The sequence below is a fragment of the Clinocottus analis genome, unplaced genomic scaffold (assembly GCF_023055335.1).
Source record: "Clinocottus analis isolate CAN_PGR_092001 unplaced genomic scaffold, fCliAna1.0.p SCAF_16, whole genome shotgun sequence".
Lineage (NCBI taxonomy): Eukaryota > Metazoa > Chordata > Actinopteri > Perciformes > Cottidae > Clinocottus > Clinocottus analis.
Window position 1 is genome coordinate 12,895,472 of NW_027175887.1, and position 22,287 is coordinate 12,917,758.

The 22,287-nt window shown below is 41.5% G+C and overlaps 2 protein-coding genes across 3 annotated transcripts; both read left to right on the plus strand.

Moving 5' to 3' along the window:
• Positions 1-297: 297 nt before the first annotated feature.
• On the plus strand, positions 298-15,923 carry slc17a7a (solute carrier family 17 member 7a). 2 transcript variants are annotated; one of them, XR_011077585.1, is made up of 14 exons: positions 298-491; positions 8,215-8,467; positions 8,731-8,849; positions 9,185-9,299; positions 9,429-9,516; positions 10,262-10,348; positions 10,708-10,850; positions 11,007-11,156; positions 11,814-11,946; positions 12,330-12,440; positions 12,704-12,831; positions 12,919-12,988; positions 13,075-14,332; positions 14,371-14,383. XR_011077585.1 is itself a non-coding variant. In XM_068578565.1 (13 exons), the coding sequence occupies exons 1-13, from the start codon at positions 430-432 to the stop codon at positions 13,389-13,391; spliced, it is 1,776 nt and encodes a 591-aa protein (XP_068434666.1). In that variant the 5' UTR covers positions 298-429; the 3' UTR covers positions 13,392-15,923. The 2 variants fall into 2 exon arrangements, 1 of the variants encoding a protein (XP_068434666.1); XM_068578565.1 differs by having other exon boundaries at positions 13,075-15,923.
• Positions 15,924-17,703: 1,780 nt separating this feature from the next.
• On the plus strand, positions 17,704-21,745 carry zgc:55558 (GTPase KRas). The gene is made up of 5 exons (XM_068578566.1): positions 17,704-18,029; positions 18,169-18,369; positions 19,156-19,334; positions 19,978-20,137; positions 20,293-21,745. The coding sequence occupies exons 2-5, from the start codon at positions 18,259-18,261 to the stop codon at positions 20,404-20,406; spliced, it is 564 nt and encodes a 187-aa protein (XP_068434667.1). The 5' UTR covers positions 17,704-18,029; positions 18,169-18,258; the 3' UTR covers positions 20,407-21,745.
• Positions 21,746-22,287: the final 542 nt, after the last annotated feature.

Sequence of the window (22,287 nt, forward strand, 5' to 3'; positions counted from 1 at the left end):
GGTGCTATTAAAAATAACTAGATTATAGTTTAGTGTGATCTATAGGCCCATTTATATTGTGTGGTGTGTGTGTGTGTGTGTGTGTGTGTGTGTGTGTGTGTGTGTGTGTGTGTGTGTGTGTGTGTGTGTGTGTGTGTGTGTGTGTGAAAAAAATGAAAAGGAACAAAATAAAGAGGCTGCACAGCAAATGTGCCTCAAATGGCAAACCTAAAGTGTCTTCCCCATCACACACGTCAAGGAATGCCCTGACAGTTTATTCGTCACACCTTTCTGTGTCCCGTCTGAAAGTGAATCGGAGGCTTGTGCGTGCAACGGATGGATGAGAGGAGGAGGGGGGGATAGAGAGAGAGAGAGAGGACTTTGCGCGCTCAGGCAGGACAGGAGGCGCACGGGACATCAGCAAACCAGCCGGGTCAAGAAGCTGCAAGGATGGAGATCCGACCAGACAGGTTTAAGGCGGCCGCGGGGAAAACTCTGGGGAGAATTAACAGGTACACACCTATTTCAAATATTCCTGACTCCACCTCTGACTTCTCCCCATTTTCACGCGTTTTTTTTTTAGAGATTTTTGTACTGCAGGACGAAGCAGTTCATCATGCTGCGGGTTCCCTCCACCCCTCTTCCAAACAATAACTATCTGGTCCAGACAAAAGTTTGTTCGATGTTAATTCCAATGAAAATGGAGGCGACTGTTGTGTTTAAGCGGCAAACATCATGTCGGTGTGGCTGCAAAAGCCCAGCTGTGCGCAGTGCACGGTGATTTGATTGACAGATGCCAATGATAGAAACACAATTATGTCTGCCGTTTCATGGTTTGTTAAGTTTTATTTGCGTGAAAAATTAAGGTAATATCCACCATATTAAAAAAAAAAAAGTAAATGATATCATCAGGATAAAAGTGTGCAGTGAAAGTGCGATGACTTCGGTGCCTGCATGTGTGCGTGTGCGTGCGCGTGTGTTTGGGACAAGATGTTTTCTCGTTGTGGTCGGATGCTTTGTTGCACACGTTTCCTCTAAAATCATGAATAATGCTGTTCTCTCTCGAACTCTTGCTTTCCTGCGACCTCGTTGTGTTTAATTGTTTGATTGCTGGAGTCAGATTTGGCCCAACTCAAAGTGGATTAGTATATCTGAGGCGAGTGTGTAAGTGTGTTACATAATGTTTTTTCTGAATGAGATGGTTGATCAGAGGCAAGTCATGTATATCCATCTATTCATCCATCAATCACACATTTCATGAAACTTAATTTTGTATTATAAAGCCAATGAGGTATAAAGTTGTCTGATCAAACAAGATGAACAAAAGCACATATTATTAATTCTAGTAATGCAAAGCTGAAATGATCAGCTGGCTAATTGATTAGTCGTCAACAGCCATTTAATTGGCAACTATTTAGTTAATTGGTTAATTTTTTGAGTGTTATGCCAAACATGTTTTTAGCTTTTTACTTTTTCTTGAGACAGTTTTTTGAACATTTTTGGGATGTGAACTGTTGGTTAAACACAAGACGCATTAAAACAACTAAATCAGCTGTGCCATCTTTGTGCATCATCTTCATGACCTTTGGGAAAGAAAAAGAAAAGATCAACACATTTAACAAACGCTTGTTCAGCAACGTGTGACGAGTGATGTGTATATGTTAATACATTTCATATCAATACAAAAGTTACTACACAAATTCGTGTTCCGACAACATTTCAGTAGAAAAAAGCGAGATTAAAGACACTGACGGAACCTCATGCAATAACCATTGCTTTAAGCTTTCACTCTCAGGATTTGAGGTAGCAACCAAACGTATAAATCCCGTCCTGAAATAGCCTGTTTTTCAGTCCAGCTGTCGAGCCACGCAAATCCCTAAACTCTCCCCTCCCACCCACTCCATCCAAGCCCATGTCACTTCCTCCAGCCGCTCCCTCCTCTCCATCCTCCATCCATCCATTGAGCCATTGAGACACCAACACAGATAACTTTCAGCCTATCGAGTCTCCCAGATTAACGGACATGCAAATCTTAGGCTTTTTCTGATTTACTGTTGAGCCATGCCTTTGCACGGCCACAGCTGATGCTGGGAGATGTGATATAAGATTGATCTCGAATGGTTTTAGTGGGTGTTTCCTTGGTTTAGCTAGTTAACTCTGGTTGTATCTACACAGTGTTAGGTATGATTTTAAAAGAAAAAAGGACATATTTTGTTCAAATTTAAGATGCATGATTTAAGGCAGGCATAAATGTGTGTGTTTATGAATGTGGATGTGTGCATGTGTAATTATGTTGCAAGAAATCCCTACTGTGTGTGTGTGTGTGTGTGTGTGTGTGTGTGTGTGTGTGTGTGCACGCAATTCACCACCTCCTAGACAAAATCCCTCCTGATGAAAGCAGCCAGGAGTTCATCTATTATTTAAACATTTTCTCCATCAGAATGCATCTCCTGTTTCTATATTAAACTCCACTAGGTAAGCATAAACCTCATCACTGTAAGGTCAACTGCACTTTTTATTTCTACTTTTACTATTCCCTCTTTCCATAATGTTAAATGATTGCCTATAATTTCATCTATTCATCTCCTCATACAGAGGAACTACCCCACAGCACAATCACACTACAACCGTCTTCTCATCACCGTGTTTTTTTTTAAAAGTTTTTAATAGTATGCCATAATACTTTGAACATTAATTAATATTTTAGAACATATTTGTATTAAGAAAAGAAGAAGAAAGAAGCCAAGTTTAATCTCAAGTCAAATCCATTTTAACCGACCTCTCATCAGTTTAGGGATTTTGATGATTGCAGTCTAATCATTGTCATTATGACGATGGCAGTGATAATATGAAGCCTTATGGACTGGTGGTGATTGATTGAGGCCCAAAGACATCACTCACTGAACCCTGGGATGCGTTTGGAGACTTGAAGAATTGTGTTCTCTATCTTGATCTGCGAGTGTGATTTCTCCGGTTATTTGCATTGTTGCTGTGTTCATCCACGATGTCAGTAACGCTTCATGATATGCACATGGCCGCCGTGCCTCGTTGGGTTTGAGTACAAAAAAAGAGCTTGAAGGGAGAGGTTTTTATTCATCGTTTGTCTAAGCTCAGATCATCGTTATAGGTAAAGGTAGTGGGAAGCTGTGTGTATGTGTGTGTATGTGCGTGTGAGTGTGCGTGTGTGCAGATGCACTGATTGAGTTATACTATGTGACAAATTAGATAATACATCTATGAAGGTCACACGTGTCGGTTTTTGAATGAGTGTGTGTGTGTGTGTGCGTGTGTGCGTGTGTGCGTGCGTGTGTGTGTGTGTGTGTGTGTGTGTGTGTGTGTCTGTGTCCACAGGAGAGAGTGAAAAAACAGTGGTGTGACAGGATGGGGAGGAGGGTGTCTCCCTGGGTGACACAGTCCCACCGAGACCCAATCTGTTCACTTCAGGGAGAGCGAGAGGTTCATGGAGGAAGTATGGAAGTGGGGGGACACCATGTTGAAATAACAAAATTGCTGCATTTTTATTTTAAAAAAAATTCCTCAAGCTACCGCCCACACTTTAAACACCATGGGCGAATAAGGGGGTAATAGTTTTTAGACAAAAGCACTGCAGTGGGTGGGCGAAAATGGGGGGCGAAAAGAAAAGCATGGTTCACATACAGCAGGATCAATTTAGCACATGGATGTGGAAAATAATGACCAGGCGTTATATAATATTTTTACTGTCAACCTCCCTCGCCGTCTCTCCCCCCCCTCCCGATCATCCTCTTATCGGAGGATTACACAGAACGCTCTGTGAATTGCTGAATTTAATATACAGGGTAACAAAAGTCTCAGGTCACCAACCAGCACGTGAGCCTCGCGGGGGTTATTTTTGCCAAGGCAAAAATTATTGAAAAATCACAAACGAGGCAAAATTACAATTATTTTCTCAAAATGTAACAGCAAATGTGAAAAGATACATTTAAAAGAGGTGACGTCCGGAAAGATCGTCACTCCATATGAAAAGTAGTATGACAGTCTATAACATTGACTGTATATAGTATTTAAGGAGTTTCATAATATATGTATATATGATTATATTCAGTTGATGGGAACATTTCAATTCTAATGACTCTTAATTGAATGAAATAAGACATATAAACACATTACCTTTGGCTCTGGGAATGTATCATTTTCAGATGTTTTTTTTTAAACAAAACTATTAATCGATTAGTAACGGTATTAGACTCAAAACGTTCAAACTCAATGTACTTCTGAGACTAAATGGCTTTGATTGATTCTTTCAGGTTGACTTTGTAGGTTGAACTTGCTTCTTGTTCTCAGGTGAAAAGCACGCACACAAGCTCAGTTTGAGGTGTTACTGAGTCTCCACTGAGCCTGCTACTATTGTAATTATGATATTTCAGAGAGCCTGAGGTCACAGGACTCCTGCCTGCTCATGCTCTCTCGCTCATTAATTGTTGCCAGCTGAGACCAATCAGGTTCTCGCGATGCTAACAAGAGAAGCTACATCAGCTGAGTGCAAGCTCACAGTATGGTGAGCCTCACGCGTAGGCAAATGTCTTTATTTATATTTTATGTTTCAGACCTCGACTCAGAGACTTAGCACACGCTGACCTATATGTGTTAAAAAATACTATATCTGTTTGTAAAGTACCAGAAACACACTGGAACATTAGAACACCACAAAGGGGGAGACCCTTAACTATATAGTCAGCTATTTTGAGGCCCTTACACACACAGAACTACACACACCGACGCGCACGCTTGCACACACGCACAAGAGTGCGATTGCCCTTTAGTGGGAAGCATCTGTAATCAACGGTAATTTTGGCTGTGGGCTAGCCTCGTTAGCTGGTAGCGTATGTGGAGGTGTCAGGCTGCAATCTGTCGTGAGGTTTAATGAGGATCCTCCTGCAGCTTTCACAAACTCTGAAGTAGGAGTTTCACTCAGGGGGTGAGTCAGCATGTTTGTTTAGTACAGAGAGGACAGCAGTGTGTGCAGCCAACTGATTCAACAGAAAAAAAGTGCACACCTTTTTGTTACAGCTTTTTTTTTTTTATCAAGTTTTTGCTTTGATTTATATAATTTGTAACGACTTCATCTCTCAGTTTCTTGTGTTTTCCCAGCTCCCCCACCATATATCAAATACATGGCATGTTCCTGCATCTGCTGTTGCTAAAACAATAATAAACAAAGGTTTATATGGCTTATGTCAGTTTGTTCACACCACTAAGTGAAACTGGTGATTCTCAGAAAAATATATATTTCACTGAGCTCTTTACCTTCACAGGAAGTATGATGTGTTTGCAGCAGATGAGGCTAAAGAATGGACATTTAAGAAATCATAAAACTGTTCAATAATGGCATGTGACTATTATCTATTGTAACAGTAGTTGTGCTGTATGTATATATATATATATATATATATATATATATATATATATATATATATATATATATATATATATATATATATACCTATAACTAGTGTGTTATAATGGAAGGAGATGCATGCCGATCTACGGCCAGCGATATTGTGTCCTTCCATATTCATTTCCGGAAGTAAATCATTTTCGTAATCCTAATCTGAATGTAGTGACGGATTAAGAGAGAGATAAAGAGAGAGATGGCAGAGATAGGGAGAGAGGGAGAGAAACAGGAAGAGAGACAGAAACAGGGAGAGAGAGAGAGAGAGAGAGAGAGAGAGAGAGCGAGAGAGAGAGAGAGAGAGAGAGAGAGAGAGAGAGAGGGGGGGGGGGGGCATCGTTCTCTCTAATCTCTTACAAATTCTAAAATGTTGCTTTACAAACTAATACTTTTTGGTTGTACTTTGTGTTTTACGTTACATTCAGAATATCTCATTATGACCCAGTATTAATTTTTTCTGGCATATCTTTTATGTTTTTGTCTGTTTATTGGCAGATTGCATAGCTGTATGCAGAGATTATGCAGAGGGGGATGGACTGAAATCCACAAGCATAACTGAGAAATATGTGCAGGGGTGTGTGTGCAGACGGCCTAACAGATAGATAGATAGTGACAGATCATGGTGTAAAAGCTGGAGTGAATTATTTATCTCAGCCAAAAACCCATCAATAATTTAGCAGTAATGCCAGAGTCGGACTTGTCTTGTGTTAGTGTGCGTGAATAAGTTATCTTGGAGTTTCTTTGTGCTGAGAGGCTCAGAGAGACAAATTAGCTCCAGCATGTAACACACAGCCGCCTTCAATACTGTGAATTATATGACAGCTCAATTCTGAAACAAGTTTTTATCGACGCGACCATCCTCGTCACATGGAGGAAATCCCTGTAGTTATTATGCCGGTTACTGTGCAACAATTCTTCAGCTCACTGACTAATTGGATCAGCCCATTGGAAAGTGAACAGTTGATACAAGTGTGTGATTTGCTGTGAAATCACATATACATAAAAACACACACACTGACACACACAGCATATATGTGAAAGTGTGGCTCTGTGTCTGATTTATTCTGAGAAAAATGTATCTGTAGAAAATATTTACTTAAATCCACCTGTGTGTGTAGGTGTGTGCATGTGTGTGTGTGCGTGTGTAAATCTGATGACAAAGTCACAGTATCTGAATTTGCCTTCCTTTCGAGGACATAATGCACATCAACGTGACGTAAATCATTACACTTTAGGGTGAAGACTTTGTTCAAGGTCAAGGGCTTTGGGTAAGGATGAGGTTATGTTTCGGGTAATTGTAGGTCTCCAGAAAATGTATCTAAGTCAATATAATGTCCCCAAAAGTCGTGAAAACGCAACTGTGTGTGTGTTAAATAAGGGGGGTTGAGAGTATGGAGGTTAGGATACACAGATGGCCGCTCTCCTGCCTTCTCTGTTTGACTCCCGTGGAAAAAGTGTCACCCACCATTTGACAAAATAATGACAAATGGGTCTCTTCAAGGGCAAACTGAAAATTAACAAAAGCAATTTAGTGGCAAATGCAGAAGTTATTTGGATGACACAAAAAATCTAAATCCTTTTAGATTGATAGAATTAATTAATCGTGTGCATAACAGAATGGATGTATTTTGGGAAATAACACATCAAATATGGATGACTCTCTATACAAAATTTAGCAGTTGAGTGAATTGGCAATCTGAAAGACATCCGCCTCTCTCATTCCTTTCATTATCTCTGTTCACCGTCTGAAGACCCTCGTGCTGTAAACACACAGCGGTGGGCCTCTAGAGGACTCCTGCGTCTGAGAGACCGGACATCTTGAACGGCACCGGCATGGCAGCCGGTCCCAGGCGTCCTGAAGGAGCGGACGCTGGGGGGGACGTGCTGTCGTAGCTAAACTCCGCTCCTCGGCTGGTGGCAGCTGCTTCCACGCGATGGGAAACGCCGAGTCAGGCACGACCCCGACATGGTGCATGTTGTCTGCGATGAGTTGTGTGTGAGAGAGAGAAAGAGAGAGAGAGACTATGAAAAGGAGGCAAATTCAATAAAATCAGTGGGGGGAAAAAAAGATACACACAACCTGAAAATAACACAGAAAATGAAGCATCTCCCACACATTTGTGGAAATATTTTAAATCTCCTTTCTGAGAAACGCAGAGAGCCATGTGGTGTCCGGAAGATGGACATGAAAGATGAAAAGAAGCATTGTCTTCCTCAGTGATCTGACACCAGGCCACCAGGTTTCTCACATTTCTCTCGATTTATTTTTAGAGTATCGCCGGAACCACAAATGTTCCCTTTACTCCACGTTTGAGCCAATGTTTCCACGTTAGGCAAGTGTTTGTCCCCACAGGGGATGCGCATTAGCGTTTCACCTCACTGTCACCTCTCCCCCCTTCTTTTTTTTTAATGTGAAATTTCTGTTGTTTTTTTACTTGCCAGTACTTCAATGAGCAGCTGGACCGTATGCATGACTCAGGGAAATAGAAATGTCAACAACAAGATTAAAGTATTATACTCTTGCAGTTGGACTGTAAGGAACTGATTATACCAGTCAGGTGAAGAATCAGAAAGATGCGTAGCTTTGTGTGACACTGTGCTCGACTCTCTCATGTGTCCATCACTGTAAATATACGTTGAGGTGTTTTAACCAGCAGAATATACAAAAACATAGTTTTCATTGCAGCATTTCTACATCGAATGGACATATTTTGTGTATGATTTTAAAAATAATTCCCTTCGGCCAAAGTTATCTTTGGAAGTTCATTGTTTTTCTAAAGTGATGTGTCTTTGTCTCCCCTCAGGCTGATTGAGAAGCGGCAGCCCAATGGAGAAACCATTGAATTATCAGCGGAGGGCCGCCCTGAGCTGGTGGAGGAGAAGGAGCTGCCAGTGGTGGACTGTACCTGCTTTGGCCTCCCGCGGCGGTACATCATCGCGATCCTGTCTGGCCTGGGATTCTGCATCTCTTTTGGCATCCGGTGTAACCTGGGGGTGGCCATTGTAAGCATGGTGAATGACCACACGGTCTACAAGGGCAACAAGGAAGTACTCGTGGTAAGTGGCAAAACAGAAATCAAAGATTTTGAATTTATGCAAATCAGTTTGTCTTTGACAAGGACGTTTCCTTTGTTCCTTGTCCTAATCACCACTGTACACACAATTGTTTGGTATTTAGTATAATACCAGGAGATGTACTAATGTGTATTACAAATGGAGAGTATATCGTCCATGTGATCTAATGACAGTTAGCTCTTCTGTTTTGAAGTGACTACACTTTGAATTCATGAAGTTAACGTCACATATCTTCTTCTCTCCAGGCGGCACAGTTCTCCTGGGACCCTGAGACAGTGGGAATGATCCACGGCTCCTTCTTCTGGGGCTACATCGTCACACAGATCCCGGGTGGCTTTATATGTCAAAAATTTGCAGCCAACAGGTGAATGTCTTCACATTACAATATAATCTGGTGTACAGTAATCTTGTCTGCAGTAAATAGGGTAACTTTTGTGCAAGGCATGTAAAAAGTGTTAACCCCTATGGAGCAGTAACAAAACACACCAAAAAAAGAAATAAAGTCATTTCTACATCGTCCTTATGAGCGGATGCCAAGAAGGTGTAGCATCGGTGATAGAACAAGCATTAGTGAACAACTCCAGTCACATGCAGGACCACGACCAGGAAGCTTCATCTTTTCAGCGGAGCGTTGGTTTTCATCTGTTACCGTTGAACATCATATCTGAGGCGGCGTGTTCTTTCTTCTGTGTGTTTAAGAGTGTTCGGCTTTGCCATAGTGGCCACTTCCACCCTCAACATGCTGATCCCATCAGCTGCTCGCTGCCACTACAGCTGCGTCATACTGGTTAGGATATGCCAGGGCCTTGTTGAGGTACAGTATTTGCCTGTGTGCACATGTGTGTGTGTGTGTGTGTGTGTGTGTGTGTGTGTGTGTGTGTGTGTGTGTAAGAGTAGATTCCTAGATGCAGGAGTGTTTTCCTAACTGTGTTGTGTCCCTCAGGGTGTATCATACCCAGCCTGCCACGGGATCTGGGCCAAGTGGGCTCCTCCACTTGAGAGAAGTCGATTAGCCACAACAGCCTTTTGTGGTAAAGTTTCTCACCTCAACTCATTTCCCCCAAAAGTCGATATCTCTTTTTGAGATGCAGAAACTTGAGGACGTCTTCAAGAGTTAAAGTTCAGTGAGTTTTAACATGAAGACATGAAGATGGAGCCGCCAGAGGTTCTTGCAAAGGCAAAATGTTAAAAGGATTACTTTTTATATTGTAGAAAGAGAGATTATCACGTCTATTTTGTTATACAGCAGGTCTAAGCGCTGCAAAAATACTTTGATGAATGTAATCAAAAAGCTCCACCCATGAAGAAATACACACATTCAGAAACTGTGACTTCAAACGAACCAACAGTATTTTCATGATTGTGACGTCACAACTATAAAATATATCGATCATTTCCCAGTTTTAAAGTTCTATATGTGTCGCGGTTTATTTCCGGCTGCGGAGTTTATGGATGACATCAGCTGACAGTAAACATAGACCCAAGCTATTACCTAACGACACCGTTCTGATTAAAAACGCTTAAACAAAGACTGAATGCAGGTTTATTCAGATAATAAAAAAGTTAGTTTTTACACATTTAAGCATTCAAACATGTTTTAGTAGTAACCGCACGGACCTGGAAGTGAGTTTGAGATGTGGCCTTTAAAAGTATTGAACGCGTGAATCTCTACGACCACTGAATAATAATACATATTACTCAGTTTGAGCACTGGAATGATGATATAACTATGAGGATAAGTAATAATGTGTTGCTTTTTGTGTTTGATGCTTTCAGGATCCTATGCCGGGGCGGTGGTGGCAATGCCTTTAGCTGGGATACTGGTGCAATACACTGGGTGGCCTTCAGTATTCTATGTCTATGGTTAGTATCCTTACGGCAGTACCATCAGCCAGGCAATGTGTTCATCCACACACTCGCCCTCAGCAGTTCAAATGCAAACGTTTCTAAATCCATTAACTTCTGTGTTTCTGTTACATACAAGACTCAATGGCAGAGCTTTTATTAAATCGCAAGGATTCATATTTGTCTGCCTCAGGTGTTCAAAATCCAGATTTCCCCCCAGCCCACTGCTGATCCTGGTAAACTTAACTTCACATAAGCATCAACCTGAGCAGCTTCTCACTTTCTCCCCTTCACATCTGTGCCCTTTCACTCTCTTGCTCTTTTTCTACTGTACCCATGTCTGTGTCTTCTGCTTTCTCTCTCTCTCCTCCTCGCAGGCACCGTTGGGATATTCTGGTATATGTTTTGGATTCTGGTGTCGTATGAGAGCCCCGCAGCCCATCCCACCATCACACCGGAGGAGAGAAAGTACATCGAAGATGCAATCGGAGAGTCTGCCTCGTTTCTTAATCCTCTGCATGTACGGCTCTGTATGATGTAACACTGACAATCTGTTCGACCTGCACACAACACTGGGTGTACACATGTATTTATACACACTCAGCTGACTCTAGTTCTTGATCCATCTCGGTGAATTCAATGGATCCCAGTAATATCTTGTTCCTTTGGATGGCAGAAATTTAAAACCCCGTGGAGACACTTCTTCACCTCCATGCCAGTCTACGCCATCATTGTGGCCAACTTCTGCAGGAGCTGGACGTTCTACCTGCTGCTCATCAGCCAGCCGGCCTATTTTGAAGAAGTCTTTGGCTTTGAGATCAGCAAGGTGAGACTATATTGTCTATTCAGACTTTCTAACTAAACTAAAACTCTTCAACTGTTAAGTGAAAAATCACTTTGGCTGCGTCCTAATAGCCTTGTCACCTGAAGCATTTTAAGGGAGTTATCTAAAATGTAACTTAATTTGTAAAGTTTAGGTGCATCTGCACAAATCATTTAAGAATGAAGATTACAGGTTATGTACACTTGTGTAGTCCTGTTTATATATTGATATTTTCATGTTTATTTTAAAGCAAGACTGATAATTTGAGTCTGGGGATGGCATGATTACACCATTATTATCTTTGTGTGTGTTTAACTTGTATTTGATAGCATACAATAGAAGAGTAATAGAGGTGACAGGAAATGCCAGGAGAGACGGGAGAGAGTGCCAGATTGGATATGGTCAGCGTCTTAAACCTCCAGTCAACCACCGCTCTCTTTTTTTTAATTTTATGCCAAGAAAAAATCTAGCTTGGATGAAAAAAACTGAAAAAAGAGAATTTCAGTCAATTGATTCTGATTCTCGAATGAATTAAAACCTTATATTTTTCTCACACACACACACACACACACACACACACACACACACACACACACACGCACGCACACACACACACACACGCACGCACACATCACTCTTCTCCCCCCGTTCCTCTTTCAGGTGGGAATGGTGTCAGCGTTGCCCCATCTGGTGATGACAATCATCGTGCCCATTGGAGGCCAGTTGGCAGACTACCTGAGAACCCACAACCTGATGTCCACCACCAACGTCAGGAAGCTCATGAACTGTGGAGGTGAGTGTCAGACAGGAAAGGGTGATTGTTGGAGGACGGTGAAAACGAATGAAAACAAGGATGGAAAAGAACAGGGCAAGACAGGAGCAGAAAGGTTTCGCATGCCTCAAAAGGTAGAAAATAAAATGGTATTTGGCTTTTGTTGTAGTGAAAGCAACATATAGAACATCTGAAATGTGCCTGCCCCATGAATTTAATTGAATTTGAAAAAAAGAGAACATTTTTTTACCGTGTTGTATCAGTGTTTCTTCTGCATGTGCATAAACACGTGTCATCTCTAACATAAATACAATGCACTACTAAATAACAGGTGAGCAACATGTGGATATACGTTTCCTTTTCCTCCCTTATGCATTAGATGATGATGTGTTTACGTGTTTCAGGTTTTGGGATGGAGGCCACCCTCCTGCTGGTGGTGGGCTTCTCTCACTCTAAAGGCGTTGCCATTTCCTTTTTGGTCCTCGCTGTTGGCTTCAGTGGATTTGCTATCTCAGGTAAGAGGTGTTACAAACAAGTATGCTGTCTCCGAGCCAAGCAGTGCTCCAAACTGTTTCCATTAATATAAACTATTTAGGAATGATGACGGCTGACTTGGCTTTACAGTTGTTTGAACACTAAATCGCTCTACTTAGTCTGCTTTCGAGAGAAATTCAGCACATGGTGTCTTTCTTTCTAAACCTAACTGTGAAACTCTGCATCACGAAAAAAGAAAAACGGGGTAAATTATGTTGCGTACTGCTTTTGTTGTTGCACTCAGGGTTTAATGTCAATCACTTGGACATTGCACCTCGATATGCCAGCATACTGATGGGCATCTCCAACGGGGTGGGCACGTTGTCTGGAATGGTGTGTCCTCTCATCGTGGGAGCCATGACCAAACACAAGGTAAAAAAACCCTTCATTTGTATCAACTTTACAGTGTCATTTAAAATGTCAAACTCACCTGCTCCATACCTTTTTACATAATTTCAGACCCGTGATGAGTGGCAGTATGTCTTCCTTATAGCTGCCCTCGTACATTATGGAGGAGTGATTTTCTATGGTAGGATTTGACTCTGACTATCGTGTTTTGTGAGGCATCTGCAGAAGACCTCAGTTTGAATGCTGATCCTATTTTCTTCCCACTAGGACTCTTTGCATCAGGGGAAAAGCAGCCATGGGCAGACATAGAAGACACCAGTGAGGAGAAATGTGGTATTATCGATGAAGATGAACTGGCCAATGAAACAGAGGAACTCTACCGTGGAGGCGGGCAGTACGGGGCCATGAGCCAACCAGCTGTTGGTTCCAACGGAGGGCGGACGGGAGGAGGAGGAGGAGGAGGAGGAGGCGGAGGAGGCGGGTCTGGATGGGTGTCGGACTGGGATAAGTCTGAGGAGTATGTGCAGCCACCTGGATACAACTCTTACATGTATGAAGGAGAAGAGGAGAGGGAGCTGACATAGAAGATCGACATACAAGTTAAAAGAAAAGAAAACAAGACGGAGAAAAAAAAAGGAAGATTGTTTGGAAAGGGATTGTAAGAGTCACTGCTATACTGAATGGACCTGCTGTGTGCTTTTGTACAATATTTACAATTGCACATATTGCGTGTGTGTGTGTGTGTGTGTGTGTGTGTGTGTGTGTGTGTGTTTGTGTGTAGGCACGTGCATGCAGGGGTTTGAGGGGTCAATGTACACAAACACGCAAACACAAATGGTATTCATTAGCAAAAAACTGAACTGATATATCCCAGATTATCCTTCCTGCTCCTGAGCTCGTTCTGATTGGTCAGGAGTTCCGTTTCCACGGCATCACCGAGGAGATCCAGGGTGCGCGTGTGTTTTTGTCTGCGTGATTGCGTGCGTTCGTGTGTGTGCACCGCGTGCGTGGTTTGTTGCCTGTACAGCAACTCTATTAAGCCACCGGCATATTTAAAGTTTTATGTGTAAGCCACAAATTTTCTTTTTTTTTGCTGCAACAGCACCTTTGGGGCCTCGTTGTAGTTTTACTAAATGCAAAATATGATGCCACTACTGTAGTTAGATCACACTTTCAGGTCTATATTACTCTCAAGGCTCTCAGCCTTAATAGATATCACATTGAGCATGTCATTTTGAAAAATCAATACACAAAAGAAAAGCTAATGTTTTTTTTATGAGCGAGGCCCCTTGTGGACAAACTTGCCCTGACACTGGTGATGCATATCGTTAATTTCCCTTTGCCTCTGCAATGTTATGTTTCCAAAGCAATGCACAATTTAAGTATGCATTCATGTGGCGACTACTTTCAAATTATTATCAAGGAGGAAAATGGTGCTTAGGTGTTGTGTCATCCCTTGTTTGTATCGGTAGAGTTGTAAAAACCTTTGTCCCAACAGCCTCCCCTTTATGTGGTGTGTGCGTGTGTTTGAGTGTGTGTGCGCGTGCATTTGAATGTACAGAGGCGTGTGTTTGAGCTTGCATGTGGTGTCTTGTTGAATCTCACCTGGGTCTGACCTAACTAGGTCACGTCCAGCCAGGCTTATGGGTCACATAAGTAATCATTTGATATTTGTGACTTTCCATTTGGTAAGTACGCTCCCGTTAAAGAGGTGGCCCAGCATATCAAGTTGAGTGGGATAGTTGCTTAACCAGCGAGGGACAACAGTTATAATATTCCCAGGCATCACAGCATGTGTTGCATCTTTTTCTGCCTTTTTCTGTGTCTGTGTGGCTGCCTCTCCCTCCGTCTTCCTCCCTGTATTTAACAGGACGCTTCCTGTCTTCCTCTCCCTGTTGGTTCTGTTTCCATGTCTGTAGTACCTAAATTTCAGCCATGTTTGAGTTGGTAGGTCAGCGCTTTTCACTGCGTGTGTGTGTGCGCGTGTGTGTGCGCGTGTGTGTGCATGTATGTGTGCGTGCATGTGTGTGGGTGTGTGTGAGACTCACGTTGTGTTGGGTGCAGGTGCTGAAACATTGTGCGGTGAGCATGTTTTAATGAGCACAGCAGGGCAGTAGCTCCCCTGCTGTCTCTCCTCCTTTACACACACACACACACACACACACACGGACACACACACACGAGCGCGAACAGAGTAAACCAATAAACCATGCATTTCATGCAGTAAAGAGCACCATGCACAATGTGCAGGGGAGTGGTGGCACACTATTTGCTATTTACATGGCTCAGACACACCCATGAAAACGGATTGGGATTAGGAAGCATTATCACACATTATTAAAGGGTGTGTTAAGGTTCGTTAACAATCGTGGCCAATCACATCAGCTCCTCTCATGCCCTTTAAAGGCAGCACCCTCTCCATCTTGACGCACTGACAGCTGGGTAATGTAGTGGTGAGTTCAGAGGTGCTGCTCCTGAGAGGACACTAACATGCTCATACAGGAAAGGAACTGTCGTGTTGTACAAGGCTGCACATAGAGCCAACATACATGAAACAACATGTGCGTGCACATACACATGCACACACAACCTCTGCCCTCTGCATGTATTCATGCCAACACACAACTCTCTTTTTTTAAGTAAACTGACAGACAGCTCCTTTTGAGATCTAATTCCTGTCAATTTATAGAGAGCTTGTGATTTGAACTCACTTTGTGAGAAATACACCACTGGAATGTTAAAATGAATATTGAATTAAAATCAGGGTTTAATAGGAAAATATGTTGGTGTGTCAATCAATTATTTTTAATAAGCTATTAAGGCAAATTTTGTTTTGAGTGAAATATTTAAAAGTCATGAATGATTATTTCTGTGAACATTTTAATTTCTAAGTGTTGTATCTATGTATTTTTAATCAAGTTTATCTTAGTCTAAGTTCATGGCTGTTCCAGTTTTGTCCTCCTCCTTCTTGATGAAATGTGTGATGAGTAACAGTGTAAAAATAACAAAGGAAACGATCATATTTATGAAACATGCAAAAATTTGGAAAAATATTCTATGTATAAAAGATGTATATGTGAGATATCCTTGTGTGCAATAAAAGGTAAGCAATTTAAGATGAGGTCACTATTTCATCACAATTATGTCATCAGCGGGATTTATCACCTCTACAGTATAATGACGCATTAAATTTGTGTTTTTATTTTTTTTATTTTTTTTACATCATGAGCGCAATGTCAGTTCTGTCTCTCTCTCTCTCTCTCTCTCTCTCTCTCTCTCTCTCTCTCTCTCTCTCTCTCTCTCTCTCTCTCTCTCTCTCTCTCTCTCTCTCTCTCTTCTCTCTTTCTCTCAGAACAGATGGATGCAGGATTATCTCTGTGATTTTAGGCAAAGATTAGATAGGCGAGCAGATGCACTCAGTGGGAGAGTGAGGGAGAAACATGGACGTCACAAACAAGTGAAGTGAGGATGAGGGACCAGAGGGGTGGGGCATGATGATGATGATGCTGTGTGTGTGTGTGTGTGTGTGTGTGTGTGTGTGTGTGTGTGTGTGTGTGTGTGTGTGTGTGTGTGTGTGTGTGTGTGTGTGTGTGTGTGCACGCGCGTGTGTGTGCGGGTGCGTGTGTTGATTTGTATAGTTAACCAGGGGCGTACGAGCCTGGCGACTTACATGATCATCTCACTGTTATAGTTTTAGAATACATTCTATTAGTTCGTTTCTAAGTACTTTTAAGTTTATCTTAATTTTGAAAAGATTCGCCGGAAGTATTAGCACAATAACGCTTGTATTGACGCTATTTTGACGAATTAAATATTATGTTGCTGTTCGCCAACTTGACCACTAGATGGTGATAAACACACATATCTATAAACTATATACTCAAGTTAGACGTAAACTGTCTTCTTGACTCTAGTATCTCTCGAGGTAAACAAGCACACCTGCTCTTTGCTATTTTTTAGCATTTGCGGGTAGCAAAAAAAATCTCTGAACTTATTCGAAGCTGATTTCACTAAGATGATATTAATAACGATTGTACTGTCATTGCAGGCTGTACTGTCATTACAGGCTGTGGTACGCCACGGTTTTTGTTTTATCGTTTCTGACGTCAACCACTAGAGGGCAGCAAATACCAACTCCTGATTTTCGATCAACTCAATTCTGGTGTGAACAGATCTCGAATGGTGGTCTGCTCTCTCGAAGTATAGAAACAAAAAAAACTATTGCTACTATTAGTAGAAGTAGTTTTTAATCAATACTATACTCGTTTAACTGTGTATTAAACGTAGTTTTGTAGTAAAAACAGTAAAGACTCATTCTAACTACGGACTCATGTAAACGCCACCAAGCGACAACAAGTTGTCAGTTTTGACATGTCATACTGACACTTCCGGTAACATTTCAAAACAAAAGCCTGTTGAGTAAATACAGGTGGGTAAAACATTCACAATGATTGAAATTATTGTTTCGTAAAGTTTCAGGCGGTTTTAATGAGACAGTTTCACTTAGTATTTGTATGGGTATTAATTCCCTTCGTAATATTACATAAATCAAATCACGAAAGGAATGTATTGAAATAGGTTACATAAGCATGTGTGAAATACGAAAATAAGTAACGTACAATAAGTCACGACTAGTATACGGAAATAAGTGCGCAGAGCTGTATCATATTGCAACACAGTAATACAATATATATATATATACAAATATATCAGCGTATCTGTAGGTTTAAGAACATCTTCTGTGAGAGAGAGAGAAAAGTTTGCCTGAGAGGCCACGCCCAATTGTGGCCCTCTCTGTAATTATTGGACAGATTTGTTAGCTGTGGGCGGGGTTATAAACTAAAACCCCATTGTGATTGGGTTGTTTCGACGTCAATCAGCATGCCGTCGGTTCATTGGCTATTGGACGACGGGGATTAACCTGAAAACGCTGCTTTCAATGAGCTACAATGGAGACTAAATAGGAACTCGATCAGGATTCAGGCTTTTAATTTATTCATTAAATTAAGTAAGATTTGTCCTCGTAGCTTCTCGAATCTGCGGTTATTGTTTTTGACGCGTAATACGAGTTAGACAAACTAAGTTGCGGACAGATCCTGAAGTTTGTCTGCAAGTGTTTTGAATAAGGAAATCGTCTCCGGCTAACGTTATGTAGCGAGCTAATCTCGTTTATCCACTCGTGAACCCAGCTGTTCACAAACGGCCATAAACCCGACGTCAAGGTAAGCTCGTCCCATTCTTTCACGTGGATGTAGGAACTAAAATGAAGCCTGAACAGAAACACGCGTTAATGTCAGCGGGTTAGCCTTAAATCTGGGTCACTCTCTCTCTATCGTTCTCTATCTTCGCATGTCTGTGCAGGGAGGAAGAAGAGGGCAACGATCTCCTGCGGTTTGATTTGTTCACGTTCACTCCAGCCGCCGCTACCTGTTGGTGTGATCCCATCCGGCCATGACCGAGTACAAGCTCGTGGTGGTCGGGGCAGGAGGTGTGGGGAAGAGCGCCCTCACCATCCAGCTCATCCAGAACCACTTCGTGGATGAATACGACCCAACCATCGAGGTGAGAGACGAACCAGGAGGCGCAGTGGGAGTGAAATCAGCTCAAGTGCTTCATGAGTTGTTCATTAATGCGAGTTATGTGGCTTTTAATTAAGGTTTGGGTAGTTTTTAAATGGTACTAAAAGACCTAAATGACCCGTTGGGGGACACACGCAGTACATAAGATATGTTATTCTCTCTTACATACTCTTAAGTACTCGGATCCTTCGTTTTTTTATATTTGTGAAGACATATAAGTTAGATGTAATAAGTCGTGTTCTTCTCTGGCAGTGCAACATGTTTTTGGTGTTTCCTCATCTCATGGGTCAGGGCTGGACATTTGTATTTGCATGACACACTGATTTAACCACTTTAATAAATGTAGCTATTTGATACTTCATTATAAGGAATTGCATTACAACATAACGAAGATAAATGTAGAGTTAACTAAATGTACTTTACATTTAAAAAAGTTAAAGTAATTAATATGCAGCAGAATAGAGATCATGATTCTCTAAAAGTATCTAAAAATGGTAAAACATGTTAAAGCAACCAGCTTTCCTGTCGCAATCTCATCTTTTTCACATTTCCAACACAAATTGTTTGTAAATCTCTATTTTCAGTCAGAGTTTAATACGTTTCTTCATGTTTATGCAAAATGTTTCATTCAACAAGGTGTTGTTGTTACATGACACGGCAGCAGTGTGACAAAAAAAAACATTGGAATTTTCATGATGCAATTCATTGCCACATTTCCTGGCAGACGTGTTTGTTCTGCCTGTTTGATCATGTCAATGTTGTGTTGCAGGACTCGTACAGAAAACAGGTGGTGATCGATGGAGAGACCTGTCTGTTGGACATCTTGGACACAGCTGGTCAAGAGGAGTACAGCGCCATGAGGGACCAGTACATGCGGACCGGAGAGGGCTTCCTCTGTGTGTTTGCCATCAACAACACCAAGTCCTTTGAGGACGTTCACCTGTACAGGTACGAGATACTTCGTGACTCGCGGGTACACATGGCCATGGATGAGTATCAGTAATAAAAAAAACAGCAAGTCAGCTCTGTTTTTTTTTTTAATGGCATATTATATATGGCTTTAATGACACACTATTTGAGAACTTTTTTTTAATGTTGCATATAACTTTTTATGACATTACACTGACTTGTTAGGACTTTATTGACATACTGTACTGACTGTTTTGACATATTTATAGCGAGCTATGACCTTTTTCATGACTTTCATTTGAGCTTTTTATGGAATGCTCTGATATTGTATTAGATTTGTATGGCACACTATACTGACTTTTCTTTTACTACTACTAATAAAAGTATGACACACTATGAAATTGTTATTTTTTTCATGACATTTTATTATGACCTACCATAAAGTCTTGTTCAGACAGTGCAGCACTACGAACGCTGTTTGCTGCTCAGCAGGTACTGTACTTGTAATAATCTGTAACGCACATCTAAGTTCCAAAGTGTGATTTCTACACTAGAATCTGGCTGAAATATTTGAACCGATCCAAATGCATGAAACAATGCTGAAGAAAATATTAGTTGTTGCAAAGATACAGGAAGGGTGTCCTCAGTCTCTTAGGAGCTTCTGCATTTGTCTCGTCCTCAGAGAGCAGATCAACAGGGTGAAGGACAGTGACAGTGTTCCCATGGTGCTGGTGGGCAATAAGAGCGACCTGAGCACCCGCACGGTGGAGGCACGGCAGGCGCAGGAGCTAGCAAGAAGCTACGGAGTACCGTTTGTTGAGACCTCTGCCAAAACCAGACAGGTACTTGGGAAAGACAGTCTTGTAATTATTAAGCAAAGATGCACGCATGGGCCTTGTTTGACCTCTGCAAACCAATGTCTGAAATAAAACTTTAAGTCACACATCATTACAGATATTGTTTGTGTTACAATATTTTTCTGTCTCTTGTCTTGCAGGGTGTGGAGGAAGCTTTTTATTCGCTAGTACGTGAGATTAGAAGATACAAGGAGACCAACCGCAGCAACAAGAAGAGCAAGAAGAACACTCAAAGACGTTGCGCAATACTATAGCCAAGCGCGCACACACAAACATCAGCTCATCCTTTGCAGCACTTGTTTCTCGCACGCACACACGAACACACACACACACACACACACACACACACACACACACACACACACACACACACACACACTGCACCTCCTTTGTCACAATGGAGACGTCCAGCACAGCTCCGGACGGGGAAGTGGAAGTGGCAAAATCCATTTTATACTGCTGTCACAGTTTCCACCTACAGTATGTCGTCACATGCAGTGTCTGTTGAACACTGTGGAGTCACTTTTTTGTCTTTTTTTTTTTTTGTCGACCAAATGACTAGAAACTGCAGTTTTTAGATGAGTTTTGTTTTTTTGTTGTTTTTTTTTCAATTGTGCAAAACTTAATCGGAGTCTGTGGTAGAAAGCTTGAATGTGTCCGTAGAGACAGTACTCTACTAACTAGAATCATGTCCAGCTAGTGTTATAAAACCATTGCTGTTGACTGTTCAGCGTTCAGGGGGTCCATGGTGGTGCGTCGCTGCACTTTGCACCGTCGCATCGAGTGACACGTTCAGCTCAGATCTTCAAACTTGTTCTAGCATTATTTCGAGGTGATATGGAAACGGTGTCAAATTTACTAGGAGACTGTTTGACGCAAAACCTTTTTTGCTTTCAGATGATTGGTCAAAATATTTTGGAAGTTTGAAAACATCTGTCTTCCCCTTTTTATGTTTTTTATAGGCGAGTGTCTCCTCTGTCTTGACACACAACAGGACAAAGCATTTTTTTTTTTGTTCTCCCACCTTATGCAATGAGCATGCTGTAACAGGATAAGATCACCGCAGTAAAAAAGCCTCAATATTGTGTTTGAGACTCCAAGGTGCACTTTATCATTTCCTGTAATGTGTTTGATTGTCAACTTAAGGATTAGTTGACGCCATTTTAAAGAGTTATTCCTCAGGTCCTGATAAAACACCATGTTCCTGAGTGCTCTGTCAACCATTGATTGAGATCTGATGCTTTTGTCCACCGTTGACCTCCTATTGGCGGTGTCATACCTGCTGCTTGTTCCACTCACATGCACCGTATTCCAAAGGCCACTTTTAATGCAGTTGTGTCTGTCACAGTGTTGTTGTTGGTTGTTTGTTACTACAGTCAATATTTAAACACCACTGATGCTGAAACCAGTGTTTGACTCTGCAGGAAATCTCTCGAGCTCAGACTTGTGTTTACATGATTGCTAAGGATATTCAAAAGGGCATCGTTTTTTTATAACAGTGTTGGTCTTCTTTCATAATTACTGTCGCCCTCAATGTTGTGGATTACATTTTTAATTTTTGTAGTATTAAAGATGTCACAAAATTTGAAAACATCTATTAAGAAACAGTTGTCCACTCATTTACTAAAATGATAAAGTTCAATGAAGAAACTTCAAATGATTCCTGCTGACAGGCGAGTCATTGAGGGGTTCCTACTTTGTGATGTTCAACCAGCAGCGTTAACTCTCCGGACTGGACGTCGTTCCATTGTTACATGTTGAACACTTTCAACACGTCTCTCACTGACGGCTATGTAAAATCTTTAATGCACTCTGCTGTAATGAACAATTAAATGTCTTCAGCTTTTATGTCCCGTCTGCTTTGTTTTTCCCTCGTTACAAGGAAGAGGTTTTCAAGATGTGAAAGGAATTTTCCAAATGAGATGCAGGGCGAGAGAAGAATGTCTCATGTAGTAAATATGTTCACATGTACTGGATGTATCTGGAAGAGAGCGCGTCCACTTGGAGAAAGCCCTGACGATGCTGAGAGTCCACAGGAGAGACACCAAATCTGATATTAGCCACTAATAAAGACCATCACTACCAAGTAGAGACTGAAAGGAAAATTATAAGACAACAATGAACGGCGCTTGAGT

What these genes read in the sequence shown, in the direction of transcription:
- slc17a7a (XM_068578565.1), top strand. Translation starts at nt 430, where the DNA reads ATGGAGATCCGACCAGACAGGTTTAAGGCGGCCGCGGGGAAAACTCTG. An exon ending in CAAAAATTTGCAGCCAACAG is followed by an intron (nt 8,850 to 9,184) that starts GTGAATGTCTTC and finishes TGTGTGTTTAAG; the next exon opens with AGTGTTCGGCTTTGCCATAG. An exon ending in AGCCACAACAGCCTTTTGTG is followed by an intron (nt 9,517 to 10,261) that starts GTAAAGTTTCTC and finishes TGATGCTTTCAG; the next exon opens with GATCCTATGCCGGGGCGGTG.
- zgc:55558 (XM_068578566.1), top strand. Translation starts at nt 18,259, where the DNA reads ATGACCGAGTACAAGCTCGTGGTGGTCGGGGCAGGAGGTGTGGGGAAG. An exon ending in GAGGACGTTCACCTGTACAG is followed by an intron (nt 19,335 to 19,977) that starts GTACGAGATACT and finishes TCTCGTCCTCAG; the next exon opens with AGAGCAGATCAACAGGGTGA. An exon ending in CCTCTGCCAAAACCAGACAG is followed by an intron (nt 20,138 to 20,292) that starts GTACTTGGGAAA and finishes CTTGTCTTGCAG; the next exon opens with GGTGTGGAGGAAGCTTTTTA.